At 28.6% G+C, this 17,639-nt stretch overlaps 1 protein-coding gene across 1 annotated transcript in view; it reads right to left on the minus strand.

Moving 5' to 3' along the window:
• Positions 1-17,639, minus strand: part of LOC136079129 (nitric oxide synthase 1-like) — a 101,323-nt gene that overhangs the window by 49,487 nt on the left and 34,197 nt on the right. Inside the window, exons 5-8 of the mRNA XM_065794845.1 lie at positions 8,261-8,405; positions 8,036-8,175; positions 7,312-7,422; positions 3,025-3,088 (exon numbers count right to left, since the gene is read on the minus strand). Of these exons, the coding sequence (XP_065650917.1) occupies positions 3,025-3,088; positions 7,312-7,422; positions 8,036-8,175; positions 8,261-8,405 (460 nt within the window). The remainder of the gene's footprint in view (positions 1-3,024; positions 3,089-7,311; positions 7,423-8,035; positions 8,176-8,260; positions 8,406-17,639) is intronic.

A 17,639-nucleotide genomic window follows, 5' to 3' on the forward strand; every position in this document is an offset into this window, starting at 1 on the left:
TCTATCGAAAATTTCTTAGATTTAACCCTTTAAGACAAAACGCCGTAATAATACGGAGGACCGTTTTAGGAGTTAAGGAGCACCGCCGTAATAATACGCACTGGTATAAGGTGTTACTTATAGAGTTTGTAACACCTTAAAATTAGTCATACACCCTTCAAACCACGATTTTACTATTCTCGAATGTTCTACGGAACTAATAAACACAAATTTCGTTTAGAAATAAAAAAAAAAATGGTAGATAAACGACGATCAATATCTGTTCAAGACGCTGTAAATTTTGTCTTGGAAGAAGACTCAGATCTTTCTTCGTTGACAGAATCTTTATCTGACAGTGAAATAGAATTTTTAATCGAATCAGAAACAGATGAAGAATTATATCTGAGTGATTACAGTGACGATAATTTTAAGAATATTCCATCAATTGAGCAAAATATCAAGAATATAAAAGTAGTTCCAGCTCTAAAGAAGAAGAAAGTTAGTTGCTATGAGAATTTAAATTGGCAAAAGGAACCTCCTAAAGAAGGAATGAGACGATTTAATTTTATTTCTGAAGAAAAAGTCAATGGAGATATAAAAAACTCTGACCCTCTTGAATTATTTGAATATATTATTACAAACGAACTTTGTGAGTACATTGCTGAACAAACTAACATATACTTTAACCAAATGACAGGAGGTAAAGTATTTCAAAGAAGCTCTCGTATATTTAAATTTATCAATAGTGGAGCTATATTTACATCTCGTGACATACGCCTTCATTTTGCAGTGATAATCTACTGTGGTATTATTCGAAAGCCCAAATTGCGAATGTACTATACAAAAAGCAAACTGTTTGAAACACCAGGCTTTAAAAGTATACTATCGCAAAACAAATTATTATTGCTAGAGAGATTTCTTCATTTTGTAGATATTTCTAGTTTTGTGGACAAAAGTTATACAAAGGATATAAAAATTAAATACATTCAGGAGTACATTGTTAACCGCTGGAAAATTATGTTACAACCAGGACGTGATATATCCATAGATGAATCATTACTTTTGTGGAAGGGAAGGCTGTCGTTTAAACAATCGATACGATCAAAAAGTGCACGCTTCGGTATTAAGACGTTTGCATTGGCATGTGGGAAAACAGGATATGTCTGGAATCAAATTATATACCTTGGTGCTGGCACAGAAATTTCTCAACAATACAAATATCAGGCCACCGATGTAGTAATGTCATTATCTGAAGAACTGTTAGATGTTGGACGGTGTATATACCTTGACAATTGGTATACCTCATTGGAAATTTGTGATTTTCTTGTTCAAAGAAAGACTGATGTTGTGGGAACATTACGAAGCTACAGAAAGTATCTACCAAAAGATGTTATTAATGCAAAATTGAAATCAAATGAAAGGTGTGTTGCATACGAGCAAGGATATCAATTCATGGTAATGCATTGGAAGGATAAACGTGATGTTTACATGATAACCACCTGCATACCTGATACTTTAGAAATTGTCTTACGTAAAGGTGCAAGGAAAGAAGTACCAACTGTTATCCACATTTACAACAGCAACATGGGTGGTGTTGATCTTAGTGATCAAATGACCACCTCCTATGCTTGTGAGCAAAAAAGGGTGAAAAAGTGGTATAAGAAGTTTTATTTTCATCTGATTAATCTTTCCATATTTAATGCACAAGTCATTCACAAAATGTTAGGAGGTAAACTAAAGGCTTTAGAATTCAGAATGCAGCTTGTTAGTGCTTTAGTTTCTTTTTATGGTTATGACATAGTAACATCCGGACAGGGTGGGAGACTAAGTCTTGATGGAAATCCAATGCGATTAGTGCATCGTCATTTTCCATCATATGTTCCGGAAACAGAATGTAAAACTGCACCTCAACGGAGGTGTGTTGTATGCAGAAAAAAGGGGAAAAAAAAAGATTCTCGTTATGAGTGCACCCCTTGTGATGTAGGGTTGTGTGCTGCACCATGTTTCCAACTCTATCATTCAAAAAAATACTACAAGTGTTAAAATATATATTTTTTAGTATTAATAACATGTTTTCTCACTAATACTGTGTTTTAAATGATATTTTTATACATTATTTTCATATTAAATTTGAATTAGTAAAAAGATGAGTTTTATTCAAAATAACCCGCGCATTTGGATGTACGGCTAAAAAAAAAAGGTGCCGCTTAAAGGGTTAACAAAAAAAGTTAGTATTGAGAGAATTCGTATTAATTGTTGTTCATATATTAAATTAATTCAACATTCAAGATGTTTTCATTATATCTATATATGTTAAGTAATATTTTACTAATTTATAATTGCTCTGTTCTTTTAAGAACATTGAGCACTCTATTTTGTAGAATACATTTTTAAAATGTTTAAATATATATATATATATATATATATATATATATATATATATATATATATATATATATATATATATATATATATATATATATATATATATATATATATTGATACATAGTTTAGTATAAGTACTTCTGTAATGGGATAAAAAATCCAAAAAGAGTATCAAATAAGATAAAGAGCTTTTTACAAATATCTGATAAATTATGCAAAAGAAAATAGGTTTCTTAGAGGTAAAAAGAATTGTTGCAAAGAATTTTCTTTTGATGAATCATGGCACACTAAAATCACAATATATATATATGTAAATATTAAATGTATAAAGATATACACAGTAGCATAGAGTTTTCATTTAAAAGAGGTACAGAGTTTAACCATCATAATTTTCTATGTTCAATAATACATCTCTGTAAACTATATAGAAGCTAAGTGCAGTATAAAATATATGTAAAAATGTGTCACATTTTAAAAGATTATTGTCATAACATATAGATATAATGATAAAAAAAGAATAGCCTTTTCGACTATATTAACAAACAACTATTTCTCAACTCCAATTATCTAGATAGGCGAAAGTATTTTATCTATTGACTTTAATTTATTTAATTGGTTAGAAAAACTTCAACTTTTATAGATTAAAATTTAAAAACACACCTTTAATAAGTTATATCGGCTCTCGTCACCGAAATTTCTTACACTGATTTCTGTGCTCATATACCTAAGAGAACAATGCTATGCTTATATCTAAGAAACTAATTCTATGCTTGCAGAATAAATTTGAAATAATAAAGAAATAGAAAAATTTTAAAATTAACCCTATATATATATATATATATATATATATATATATATATATATATATATATATATATATATATATATATATATATATATATATATATATATATATATATATATTATATATATATATATATATATATATATATATATATATATAGTTGGAGAAACACGTTGGTTGTCAAAACAAGTGGCGCTTGAACAAAATTTTGGAACTTATGATGCTCTACAAGTAGAATTGCTCTATGCTTTTCTGCAAGTTTTTAATTGTATTAGAATGTCTTTAAAATTCGATGCAAAATCAACATTCGAAACCATAGCACTACATGACTAATGGTGTCAATTCAATATGCTTTTTGCAGCCTTTCTTCTACGTTTGTACACCATTTTGTGACAAGCTTCCAAATTTTTCCAAACAAGAGGTCTGGATTATATAATTGCTGGGAATATGGTAGAGTCAAGCAAGAACTGCAGACAATATATTTCGATGACATCCATGATGACAGCTGCATTTGTTAAATAAACCATTACCATCCTTGATGCGAGTGAACGTGGTTCTGAAGTTAAACAAAGTTGCTTGTAAAACGAGTTCATCGAAAGAAAAGTGTGGCAGGGGAACTTGCCTTTGATGACATACCAGAGAATGCTTTTGATCGTTTTAGAGTGGATGTTTTCCGTAGATTAATTGATCAAGATACCACAAGCATAGATGAACGTTTCTTAGTTAACAGGTACATTATTAAAGATACTGCGTGTTTAAATCCCAAACGTTGTAAAGAAATTGTTAAAAACGTTATTCCAAAAAACAGTCTTGCAAAACAATTTCAACTCACTAATCTTTGTTCTGACAGATTTCGATCTAAATTGTGTAACTTTGCTATAAACTTTGATAAACTCACAAAAATACTACAAGATAAATTTGCGTGAGTCCTAGAGACGAATATTTTAAAGAATCGAACTCAGTCTCAGAGTTAGATACTTCAACAAAAGCTACTAAAATGATGTGAGAATGACAGAGATTTTCAGAACTTTAATAGTTGTGTAGGGTTTAGTAAAAAAATTTTAAAACGTTGCCTTTGTATATTATACAAGTGTTCCTAAATTATAACTGCTTTTTCTAATCTGTTTCTGCCTTACAGAAGCTTAGATTGAGCTGTGAACGGGCATTTTGTAAATTAAAAATTGTCAAAACTAGGTTGCGTTCCTCACTAGGTAACGTCAAGCATAAGACATTTATATTGATGTAAACTGAAAAGGACATTTTTGATACTGAATGATCTTAAAGATCATTCATGTTTACAAAAGTTCAAATTGAGATTTTAAAGAGTATCGTTATTTTAAAAATCTATATTCAAATTAAAAAAACCTTCATATGGATGAGTGTTGTAACTTATAAAAGCTAAATACCCCCACACCGACCCATTTTCTTCCCTTTTCCCGAACTTATAGCACCTTATCTTGTCTCTTCCAGTAGGATTTGAAACCCCAGTCCGCGGGCTCAAATTATAATATATATCTAAAATTCCATAATTCAATCAATAAGTTCCAGCTTTAAGCATTCATTCCCAAGATTCTCAAATTCCCACACTAGAGTTGTTAGAACCATTTTATTGCTTTTCAAATGTAACTTTTAAATTTAGAGCTGAAAAGCTTTTTCTTCCTTTCTCCAAATACAAAATATTGATAAAAAAACATTGCTGTACCAGTAAGAAGTGTGTTGAGCAAGATTTCCACATCCCTTGTAGAACTGTGCTCCACCAGTTTCTCTGAACAGCGACTTTTATTATCAAGGCGTTTTAAAGATAAGGAGCTGAGGGTTGTAATAACAGTTAAAAAATAAATAACAAAGATTCCTAATTTGTTAAACCCTTATTCACAGTAGTAGCTATTTTTATCATTGGAGAGGCAAACAACGCAAAAAAACAAAAAAAAAACAATGCTGTGCTAACAAAAAATCCAACATTATGCTTGCAAAACCAGATAAGATATGATGACATAATACCAAGACCAAGACTTAAAACTCAAGACCAGTACCAAGCCCAAGACATCAAAAAGTCAACCCAAGATAAAGACTAAGACTTTTTAAATTTTCTCAAAATCAAGAGCAAGACTTAGATTCTTAGAAGTTTAACACAAGACTTATGTTCAATCATGTATGTACACTATTAGACTGTTAGTTGATCTATTATTTTGCCATTTAAACACATTACTCTATAATAAAATGTAATTATACATGTATTATATAATTATGTTTTCGCAAATTGTTTAGAAAACTTTTCCAGCCTAACAATATCTTTAATATTATTATAAAACTAACACGTTTCTTGCATTGTTAAAAACAAAATGTACAAATAAAAAATGATGCAAGATCATTACACTGTGAAACACTATCCCTTGTAAATACAAAAATGCTACGATTTTTTTTTACTATTGTAACAACATATAATAGAAACAAAAAAAAATCAAAGTAGAGTTTAAATATTCTATTTAAATATTCTATTTATTCTTATTTACTTTTGCAATAAGTAAAACAGAAATCTACGTATCACTTAATTTCGTAACTTAAATAACACGTTAACCCTAGTAGTTACAAACTATTATTATTTACTAACCCACACAGTGTGTTGCAAGTTTTTGTAAGGATCAAGACAGTAAAGGTTTATCTGATGTTTAAGGGACTTAAGTAATCCCGCTGAAAATACATGTTTCTTGAAATTTTTTCAATTTAAGGGGTAAACAGATTCTATCTGTTGACTAGCTTTGCACCCCTACTTCATATATTAGGCTGACATAGATGTATATATATTTATACTAGAGAGATTTATTTATATTGTTTCCAGTTTAGGATGTTGAATGCTGGGTCTTCTTAAGTCTTCTCACAGATTTTTGCCTTGTCCCTCCTTGATAGTAGCTATGCAACTCTTTCCATTATCTTCTATTGAGGGTACCGCTATAAAACTCAGTTTTATAGTTTTATAGTCAGTATCCGGCTTGTAGTCAGGTTTCCTGAACTCTTTGGCACTCTCAGAGAGGCTAATTCCATCAACAGGTGTAAAATATCAGAGTACTAACAGAATCTTGTTGCGCAGAAATAGTGTCTCTGTTCGTACTTTTGGTGTGTATTGTAGAGGCCATTATTAGATTCCTTTGTTACAGCTCAGGGTTTATTAATAGTAATGAGGCGATTGCTTGAAATTTAGGTAGTGTACTGAGTGCTATCTGTGCTTCGAGACCAATACCAAGACTCCAATCTTCAAGACTTAGATCAAGATCATGACAACTAAATATGAGTCTCAAGACGTCTTAAGAACAAGACTTAATTCTAGAAACCTACTTCTCTGTGCAAAACTCAATATTGAATCAACATATAATTCAAAATTGCATCAACACAGTCTCTGTTACGCTACGTTAACTTAAAATCCGATGTTATGCCAACATTAAATATGTATTCTTGAGGACATCAAATTTATATCCAAAGTATAGAAAACTGATGATAGTACATGTTAAAACATGCAAAACTGTTTTAACCTTTTATTTATGCAAGTGTACTTGCTGGATACTTACTCATTGTGTTATCTTTATTATTTTCAGCAATTTTCAAAACAATTCTGTTTTTTAGCTAGTTGTAATAAAATTATATTTTATACACTCAATAGATGAAATACTACAAATACAAGAAAATGATATCAATGCAACCATTTTAGATAATGCCGTAAGTGCATATTTTACTCCATAGATCAAGTATACTGCAACTACATATAACAATTATAGATTTTCATTAGTTCATCTAACTCATATATCAACAACCAATAAACTTAATCAATCATCTATTATCCGCCTATCAACTTTACTTAATATCAACTACCAATCAGTAGTTAGTTTTACAGATTCTTTTTCTTTTCTTTTTAAAAAAAAACATAAAAAGAAAATCAATTGTTAATCAGCAGCTTTATTTTCAGAAAAAGTTCAACTGAAAATATTGCTAATTACCAAAACTTAATTTGGTAATGAATTTAATTTATTCGTTTTTATTCATTGTTCTTGTTCCTAATTTAAGTTTTGACCAACAAATCTGAGAACGAGCTGTTGAAGTATTTTTTTGCATATTTTTTCAAATGATAAAAAAATTTAAATATTACATACCATCCATTAAAAGGAACAGCTGTAAATGTCAACCCACCACAGCTTAGAGCCATGTTGCTTACAACAGGTACAGCATACCATCGTAAGCCCATTTGATCTAATTGTTGATGTCTAAATCAAATCAAAATTTATTAAATCTTTTATAAATTAATAAAAGTTTAATAAAACTTGTATAAAACAAATAAAAATCTCACAAAATTTGTATAGATAAGAAATTTTTTTGGTATTTTTGAAAACAAAAAGGAAATTAAGTATATTCCTATACAACTTGGGTTTGAATTGAAGAATATTGTTAGCAATTTACAAAAATTAAATATTTATGGAAAATTTATTAATAAAAATGTTTCATATTACACAAACAAACTTTTTTTTCTAAAAGTTTTATATAAAATTGTTGGTCAAAAAAGTTGTTGCTATGCGTTGTTTTTATTTTTTATTTTTTTTGTATTTCTTTTTTTTAAACCTGTGTAATGTGTATTCAACAATATTCACCTTTTACTCCTTATTACCATGTATTCATTTTACATTTAATTATAGAAATAACATCCACACATCTCATTTTTTTAAAGTATTTTCCAGAGTAATATTCATTGTAACTTTTATATTTTTTTATAAACAACTAATTATAACTTTGAATAATTTTATAATACATAAACGATGCATGTACAAACATAAATGCAAAGATATTCAAAAGCGTATATACAAGATAACAAAAATTAATCACATTGGATGACGAATGTTTACTTCAAGGATATATTTCCTGGGGATATCAAACCATTCTGGTTCATTGTTACCTGCTTGAATAATCAAAGGTAATATGTCAAACATTGTTCGTTTACCGACCCAACCCAGAGAATTAGCTATCTAGGAAGATAAAACTAAATTTTAAAAAATTGCAAATACTTTACTAACACAGCTTTACTAACTCTTTACTAAAAAAAAATCTTACTTCAGTCATTTCAATACTTGATGGATCTCCTAGAATTGTTCCGTCACCTTGTTTATACCCTGCATACCGTAATAACTGTGCATTCCATATACGAAAACCATCTTCATTAACCTTTTTATTTTTATAAATTGTTATTTCAGATATAAATATATATATATATATATATATATATATATATATATATATATATACATATATATATATATATATATATATATATATATATATATATATATATATATATATATATATATATATATATATATATATATATATATTCTTATAATGCGTCATAAGGGCTTTTAACAATTAACAAAAATCAATTCTTGCGCTTATAAAACGCAGAATGTTTTAAAGACTTTTTTGACATCCTACTTTGTGTTTGGTTTATTTCATAAAATATAAAACAATTCTAACAAGCTTATAAATACAATCTTTGAAACTGTAAAACGTTCCCTTAAAACCTCAGTAATGAAGACTTTAACTTTATTTGTTGTATAGGCTCATCCTCGGTATAAATTAGTTCATTCGCACATTTTTCTTAAGCCATCCTGCCATCTTGACTACAGAGCTCTCTTCAGTTTTAGAAAGACTTGCATCATAAATGCATGCCTGAATTGAAGCTGCATCTTCTGATTGAACTGAATGAAATTAAACTTATTGAAGAGATAAAATTTTTTTATTTTTACTTTAATATTTCTATTCTTACTTTAGTCTAGAAACTATGCAGCAAATTGAACAATTTTGTTAAAGCAAAGGACATAACTAGTCTATAAACAGAAGTTCCGTTAATTTTGCTTATGAAGCAAAGCATTATCACTAAGTTCATTTGGTTCATACCCTGATATCATACATTTAAATTGTTTTAAAAATAATTGAAGGCTATTTGAACACTTTATATTGCACAGACCAGCTGCGGTCTATCAGTCTAAATACAGCCCTTTGCAGAAACATTAACAATTTTTTACCAATTTAAAATCTGCTAAAAAAAAGAGAATAGTTAATGAAAGAATTAAAAAAAAACTAAAACATAAAAACACCAGGAGAACTTGTTGCGCATATGTAATAATAAAGATACTTATGTTATTAATTTGCTCAGGTAAGTAGCCCTAATAAGCAGCAAAAGTTCTGAAAAAAACTATTGCCTAAAATTTAATAAAGAAAAAGTTTGATAAGCCTGTTCAGCTACTCCACTACAGCTACCACTGCTTTTTTTTTGCTGTAAATAGCAAGATTTAAAAAAATTCTAGTTTATTGAGCTAAGGGTAGCACTTGCAACAACACTGATGGCAACGCACTAAACCACTGAGCTATCAAAGAAAAGCGTTCAGTAGAAAAACAAACCATTTTATAACTCTTTTAAAAGCTCTAATTTTGCGGAAAAGGTGTGTATGTTAAATGTTTTTTGCTCTTTTTTTAATGAACTGTTGATATTTTACCGATAATTTACCGGTAAATCAGTTGTCTTATTCATCAGTTGTTAGGGCGGTAAAAATTGTCTTATTGATTTACCAATAAAATTATGTTGGTGAAATTCGGTCAATAATAATTTTTATCTTATAAACGCGTGACAAAGTGACTTTACTAAGGCGGGACAAGCAATCAAGTCAGTTAAAAATGTTTCAACTAGCTTGTAGAATGACCGTAAAAACACTTTTAAATTATTAGTGAACATTTAAAAACGCTTTTTAATTAGACTAGATGAATACACATCTTTGAAAAATCAAAGGTACATAAATATTATTTTTCAAAAACACACATAATGGAATTAGGGCTTGACTCAAATTTCTGAATCTTTGGACACAGAATAAGTGGCCAAATGTGGTTTGAACATTGGCAACACCATTATCTGCTCAGTTACGGGTAGAGCTTTCATGATGATCAATTTTGGAAAACTGGTTTCAAAAGAGCATCAAACATATTTCACCCTTGGAATGAATTTGGACATTCAAGAGATGCTGCGCAAAAAACCTTTCCAAAAAGTTGATAAAAACACTTTACAAGAAATAATAATATAAGTCAGCAGTGACAATCGGAATCTGACTCCAAAGTTTTCTTGGTGATTCCATCGATAAAAATATTCATATTCCAAAAATAAAAGATTGCAAATGAAAGTACATTTGTAATCTTTTATCACAAAAATCTAAAAAATCCTTTTTTTTGAATTTTGAAAAAGGCTTTTTTTTTGACTTCAAAAGACCGCTAAATATTTTCTTTCTTGACTTAACTGTTTAAATAGAGATTTTCGAAATAACTTAACAATTTTTCTTTTTGTGACAGAATGGACGAAAACGAGGACGTTTTCATGCATAACATTATCAAAAAGTTAATTTTGGTGTCAGATTCGGATTTGCCACTGTTGGCTTCATCTTTGTTGCTTGCTACTCGCAATGTGTTGTTATCGATTTTATACTGCATGTTCAGCATTTCTTGAACTACAATACTCATTCCATAGGTGTAACACGTTTTACGATCAGTTGGAAACAGTTTTTCCAAACTTGACCAACTCCTGCAATTTTTCAGCCAGCAGAGATCCAGAATTTTGAGTCAAGCCCAGAGTCTAGTATGTATTTTTTTTTTTTTTTGTGTGATAAATAATAATATTCATGCATATTCAGTTTTTAAAACAAATGTACTTTATCCAGTGTAACTAAAAAGCGTTTTTCAATGTTTACTAATATTATAAAAATGTTATTATGGTTATTTTTCATGCCAGCTGCAAACTTTTTAACTGACTAGATTTCTTCCTTGTGTTTTTTTTTGGAAAATCATAAACTTTTGACATATTGCAGGTTGAATGATTTGTTAACAATGGCATGGCAAATAAATCAATTTAGTGCTGCAAGTCTTGAAATCACTTCTTCAATTGATTGCTTTTGAGAAAAAGTTGAAATATATGGCTTTTTTGGTTATGCTGCAATTTTGCTGTGCACTTTTCTCTGTTTCTTTTTTGATTCCATGTTTTTTGTCAAGGTGATATCATATTGTGTATCTTGGCTGCTCTTACAACAAAATATTATTCACAACGGTAGAAAAGACAACTAATTTCATAACTGGGGATTTCAAATAAATTGTTTATTTTATAGCTTAGTATAGTAAAAATTTTAACTAAAATTTACCAACATAATTTTACCGGTAAAAATAGAAATTTTTTAAATTGATTTTTTGGTAAATTTTTGGTAAAACCTCAACCCTACTGTAGAAAGTGTACATATGTTGACATTAATGGATAAATAGATATTTGGGGGAAAAAAACATAAAAAAAAAAGAACAAATATAGTTAGCTACATAGTAAAATATTACTGAACAGTACACCTCAAAAAGTTAATTTGTGTTTTATAAATTTACTTTTTAAATTTTTAGTTTATTTTGTATTTTAAAGGTTGTCGATGAAAAGACTTCTCTTAGTCTTCTGCGAGTTTCCTTACAACTACGTAGTATTATTATAATATATTATTATATATTTTCAACGGCAACCACAAGCAAGTTCCTAGTAGCCCTGCGACGGACTTGTGTATATTTTATAAATGCATGGGTTAATAGCCACTTTATATTATAAGCCACGAATTTTTAAATTAATTACTTTAACTCACTGTAAATCGCGCATGCGTAAAACAGCATCGCTTACGCTCTTTAGTTATTGTAAATATGTATGGTGGACATTTATATAAACTAGAGACATGTAAATATTATTTGTTTTTGAAATAGATAATAATGATTGCTGCAAAATAAATAAATAAAAAAAAACAAAAAGACTGAACATTAGTGATTTTTAGTAAACTAAATCTTTATAAATATAACAAAGTTTTAATTAAAATGACAGGTTTGAATTTGGGCAAACGCATAAACTGTTATAAATTTTGCTAAACTATTTAAATGTTTTTTTTAATCTTAAGCAATACTTTTTGTATACTCATGTATAATTTTTTTCTTAGAACAATTTTTACAAATATTTCATACCTGTGACAGATTTTTTAGTAGAAAAAGCCATCGTTGATGTGGTGCTTTGTGGCAGTTTTTAAACGCATGTGTAATTTTTACTTGATTTTTATGGACAATATCCAATGTTTTGAACGTGTTTAAGACATAGATATATACAGGATGCTGTCATATTCCGACAAAAAAAAGCTTTGGAAAAAAATAGTGGCATTCTTTGATCATCTAAACTTGAATTATGGGATAGCGTAGATATAGTTATGGTATTCACAATGCTGAATTAATATATGTATCAACCCTATGTGGATCATTTGTGGCTACCAGAGTTGTTTTCTGATGTAAAAATTCTACTTTTAGAAGTCTAGATTTCCTAATAGTCAAAGCTTTTTAAACTTGAAATTTAAAAACCAACCAATCGAAATAGTTTGTATCAGCAATTTAAATAGTAACCAATCAAAATAGTTTGTATTAGCATTTTTAATTTAAATAGGAATTACATTTAACAATATTTATAAATTAACTATTAAGAATATATATTTTTTATAGATAAGCTAATTTTTTAAGTAAAATAAGTAAAATGCTGAAATCATTAAATATTTTAAAAACATAAGGATATGTTAAATTTGTTAATTGTACACATCTGTCAAAAGTCAGGCTAACTTGACTTAGGTGACGTAGAGAAAAGGAGTTGGGGTTTGAAAGCCATTCATAATAGGATAATGAAAAAAGAAATTTTGAAGTCCAATATTTGTATCCAAGGAATTAACTTTAAATTTTATAGCATTAATGATAAAGATAGCAGCTAGCTTTATATTTTTGCATTTTTATAGTATACAAACAAACAACATTGTCATATATTTCAATAAAATATATTGTATGAATTAGTATTTTGCTTTTGATTCGTTTTTTGCTGTAAATAAAATCTCTAAAAATGTTGGTGAAATTTTATTTAAGGTATTCAGATTACATTAAAAGGCATTACAACACAAATTTCCTCAAAGTTTTAATTATTGAGAAAACATGAAAGGCTTTTACTCTGCTATTCTTGTAGGTCAAATTTTCAGAAATTTTCTACTTTTTTTCTCAACTGTCTCCAGATTGGCCACCATAGTAAGATTGTTTGTGAATATGCAAAGCTTTTGTACAGTTATCTTTTGATGACCATATATTTTTGAAAAGATTTTTAAAGTATGCTCAATGCTAAGAGAAAAGTTCAAAAAGACGCCACCATCATTGATACCTCGTTTCACTTCGTTTTAGTTCGTACGTATTCAGTTCTGTCAAAAAATTTTTTTTAAAAAAACATAATTTAATTTATTCTACTTATATTACCCAATTTCTGCACAATTTTTTCACACGTTTTACAAAAAAATGTGCCGTGAAGGCGACAGAGCTCAAGGATTAAAAACAAAGGCAACAAGTCAAGGTAGATCTTTTCAAAGTGCTGAAAGAATCAGAAAGAGTGCTTCTAATAACAAAAAATAATTTTGAATTAATATAAGGCTCTGTTATTTCGGCTTTTCAAAGCTTGATTTATACTATAGATGGAGTTTTTAGATTTAATCATTTAAATTTGTTTAATATGCTCTTTAACTCTGACCTTGTTGAATGTTTAAAAAAAGTATTAACAAGCTCTCTCTCTCTCTCTCTTTATATATACAATATATAACAATATATATACATGTATATATGTATATGTATATATATATATATATATATATATATATATATATATATATATATATATATATATATATATATATATATATATATATATATATATATATATATAGATATATATATATATATATATATATACATATGTATATATATATATATATACATATATATATATATTACATATATATATGTATATATATATATATATATATATATATATTTATATATATATATATTTATATATATATATTTATATATATATATATAAGATATTTTGGTCGAAAATAAGTTAAATAATTTTTTAAATTAAAGTCTACATTTTAAAAATCAATGGACGTTCTAGATCATGTCTCCTAAACACAATATCTTCTCAAATAAACCAATACAAAATGTAAATAATATTCCAGATGCATCAGAGAGAATTATTCTGATTGGCCTCAGTGGTAGACACAGTATGTTTATTTTCCACTTCGAGACTTCTAATTACATTACATAGCAGAAAATTATTTATCATTATTTTTTTTTTTATAATTTAGCCAAAATAAAGTTTTTCTACCACAATAATTAAAATAATTCAAAAGTATAAATCCAAAATTAAGCCTGAAAAATGTATTATGTGACATAAATCATTTATTATTTGTTAAGGTGGTAAAATAAAAATAAAGTTGTAAAAATGAAAATAAAAAATAAACTAGAGGTGCTTTAGGGCTTTAAAATCAGATCTTTAAAATTCATATTTAAGATATTTAAAGTCAGAGCCTCAAAATTCAGTGACATAACTTATTATTTATTTCTTAGGGCTTCGTCCATAAAGTACATATGCTTTTATGTTGACCCCTTTATTGGAGGATCTCTTAAAATGTTAAAATAACACTTAAGTGGTAAAAATAAATAATAAAGGTGCTTTAGGGCTATAAAATCTAAACTTAAATATTCACACAATATTAGTGGTAAGTGGTAAAATATTGACTATAAATATAAATGAAAACTTTCCGTTCAAAAAAAGAAATTGAAAAAAATGTGCGACTTTAAAAATCATGCCCTTTATTCCATTTAGAAATAAGCTCATTTTAAATAAAATTATAAAAATGATAAAGGAGAGAATAAATTGGCATTCCCATTTTAAATTTCATCTGAATAGAGTTTATTCACTGAGAAAGAGTTTATTTTATGAAATTAATAAACGCACCCATTAAAAAAATTATGGCCATTTTATCGATTATTTACCCTATATATATGTGTGTGCTTGTGTTTGTGAGAGATTGTATTTTTATAAATATGTATATATATTTACTAGCCTGAAATAATCAAAACAGTCTAAATTAACACTAAAAAGGTGAGCAGCATGAAATACACCAAAACGATGTAATTTAAAATTAAAACGGCGTACATTAACACTAAAAAAGCGTACAGCCTGAAATACTCCAAAACTGTGTAATTTAAAACCATTTTGGTGTTTTTCATGCTGCACACCAATTTAGTGTAATGTAACACCTTTTAAATAAGAGTATATATATATATTTTTTAATTTTATTTAGGTGCCCCAAGAAGTCTTGATAATCTTATCACAGAGCACCGTGGATGAGCATTTAATAGGAAGTTTACGCTTCCGTCCTAACCGTTGCAAAACTTGCCGAGCTGTGGGGTTTGAACCACAGATCGTTTGTTTCTAAGGCAAGAGCGCTACCACTGCGTCACGGCGGCTCAATATACATATATATATACATATATATATATATATATATATATATATATATATATATATATATATATATATATATATATATATATATATATATATATATATATATATATATATATATATATATATATATATATATATATATATATATGTAAATAGATAGAAAGATAGATAGATAGATAGATGTATATAATTATTGTAAATAATTACGCCCTCAAGAATTTTTTTTTCTGTATGAAAGTTGTAAACAGAATTTAATAAGCAGAGTCAAAATTAAAGTAATTAAAGTTGTCGTATTAACAAGCTACTTCGGTAGTATAGCATCCGTGGCGAAAATTATTGAAAAATTTGATTGATCTGAAGATGTTGTAGTGTGGCTGAAAAAGATCAAACTGGAGGGAGAGATGCAAAAAATGGGCAATATTTCATTGATCATTCTGTTGCTGCGGACATTGAAAAAGCTTTACTAGATGCATTTGCAGTCGATGGTTTCCAAGCTTATAAGGAGTTCAGAGAACGGAGATGGAATGATGGTGAATCTGTCGATGTGTATTTACTCAGTTTGCGTCAACTTATGGGTTTGACCAACATTGAAAGTAAAGAATTTTTGCTAAGAGCGTTCATAACTGGATTGTCGGGTGAAATTTCAAATCAGCTTTGAGTACTAGTGAAAATATTTGGGATCAGTTTACAGGATGCATTAAACCATGCAAGAGTATGACGAAAAAAATAAAAGAAGAATATTATTCAACAACAATCTCTGGGTTCGATAAAAATGTTAAGAAACCATCCGATACTGATTTTAACTGCTACAATTGTGGCAAGCCTGGACACATTGCCCGAATCTGTTTTTCGAAGAAACAAATTGCTAGTGATGGAATAGAATGTTTCAGATGTAGAAAATCTGGACATATTGCAAGATTATGTTCGTTGCATCAGGGAAACTCAAATGGAGAATCGCCAGCACCAGCTGTTTCTCTAAACAACTAATGGCGCTTCAAATATGCACTATGCAGGAAAAGCACTGGTTGACAGCGGATGTGCTTGAACAATTATTTCAAACATGGTCGGAAAGCCAGCGTTCGTATCAAAAGAAATGAACTAATGGTGTTGGCTGTTAATGAAGAATTTCTGAAAACGGAGGGAGAAGCTACAGTAACATTGATAATTGATGGAAAAAAACTCAAATCATCAGTAATGATTCTAAAAAGTGTTGTCAACGGTATTGATGCTATTATTGGTATGGATGTCATTAATCGCTATGGAAGAGTGCATTTGTACAATAGAAAAATTGAATTTTGTTTTTTTTCAATTTATAGAGAGAAACAAGCTTTAAGTATAAAGGACAAGGATTTTGATGCTTATTTTGATGGTACAAAGTGGACTGCTAAATATAAATGGAAACAAGGTCAACCACAACTGAGAAATTCTGTCGCGCAGTACAAGGTAAAACCCCATTTGTTACATCAATTTAATAATGAGATTGACTTATGGGTCAAAAATGGCAGGTTGAAACCATTCAACAACAAAAAAAAAGTATAAAAGGTATAATTGTCTTGTTAATGGCTGTTGAGCAGGAAAATAAAGGAAAGATATAACCTGTTCTGGACTTTCGCGAATTGAATCAGTATGTTAATTCACATAATGCCTCAAGTGACGTATGTGGTGAAAAAGTTAGAAAATAGAGAATTGTTGGTGACAAATTTGCAAAGCTTGATCTTAGATGCACCTATAGGCAAATACACATCGATCCGAGTTTGTGGGAGTTTGTCAGAAGGTAGTCTACAAAGAAGAAAAATGCTATTTTTCACCTCTTTGTTTTGGGTTAAATTCTGCCACAAAAATAATGTCTTCAATCTTAGGCAGGGTGTTGAATCTCCATGCAGGTATTAATGAAGCAACTGACCAGTATATTTACAATATAATTGTTAATTTGGAAAAGACATCAGTTGAAAAGGTTGTAAACCATTTGGCTCGTTATGGATTGGTAGTATAAAAGCTGAAGCAATTTGATACTACACGAGTGTTGGGTTTGCAACTGTTTAGAAATGAAAAAAAGGA

The sequence above is a fragment of the Hydra vulgaris genome, chromosome 04 (genome assembly GCF_038396675.1).
Source record: "Hydra vulgaris chromosome 04, alternate assembly HydraT2T_AEP".
Taxonomy (NCBI): domain Eukaryota; kingdom Metazoa; phylum Cnidaria; class Hydrozoa; order Anthoathecata; family Hydridae; genus Hydra; species Hydra vulgaris.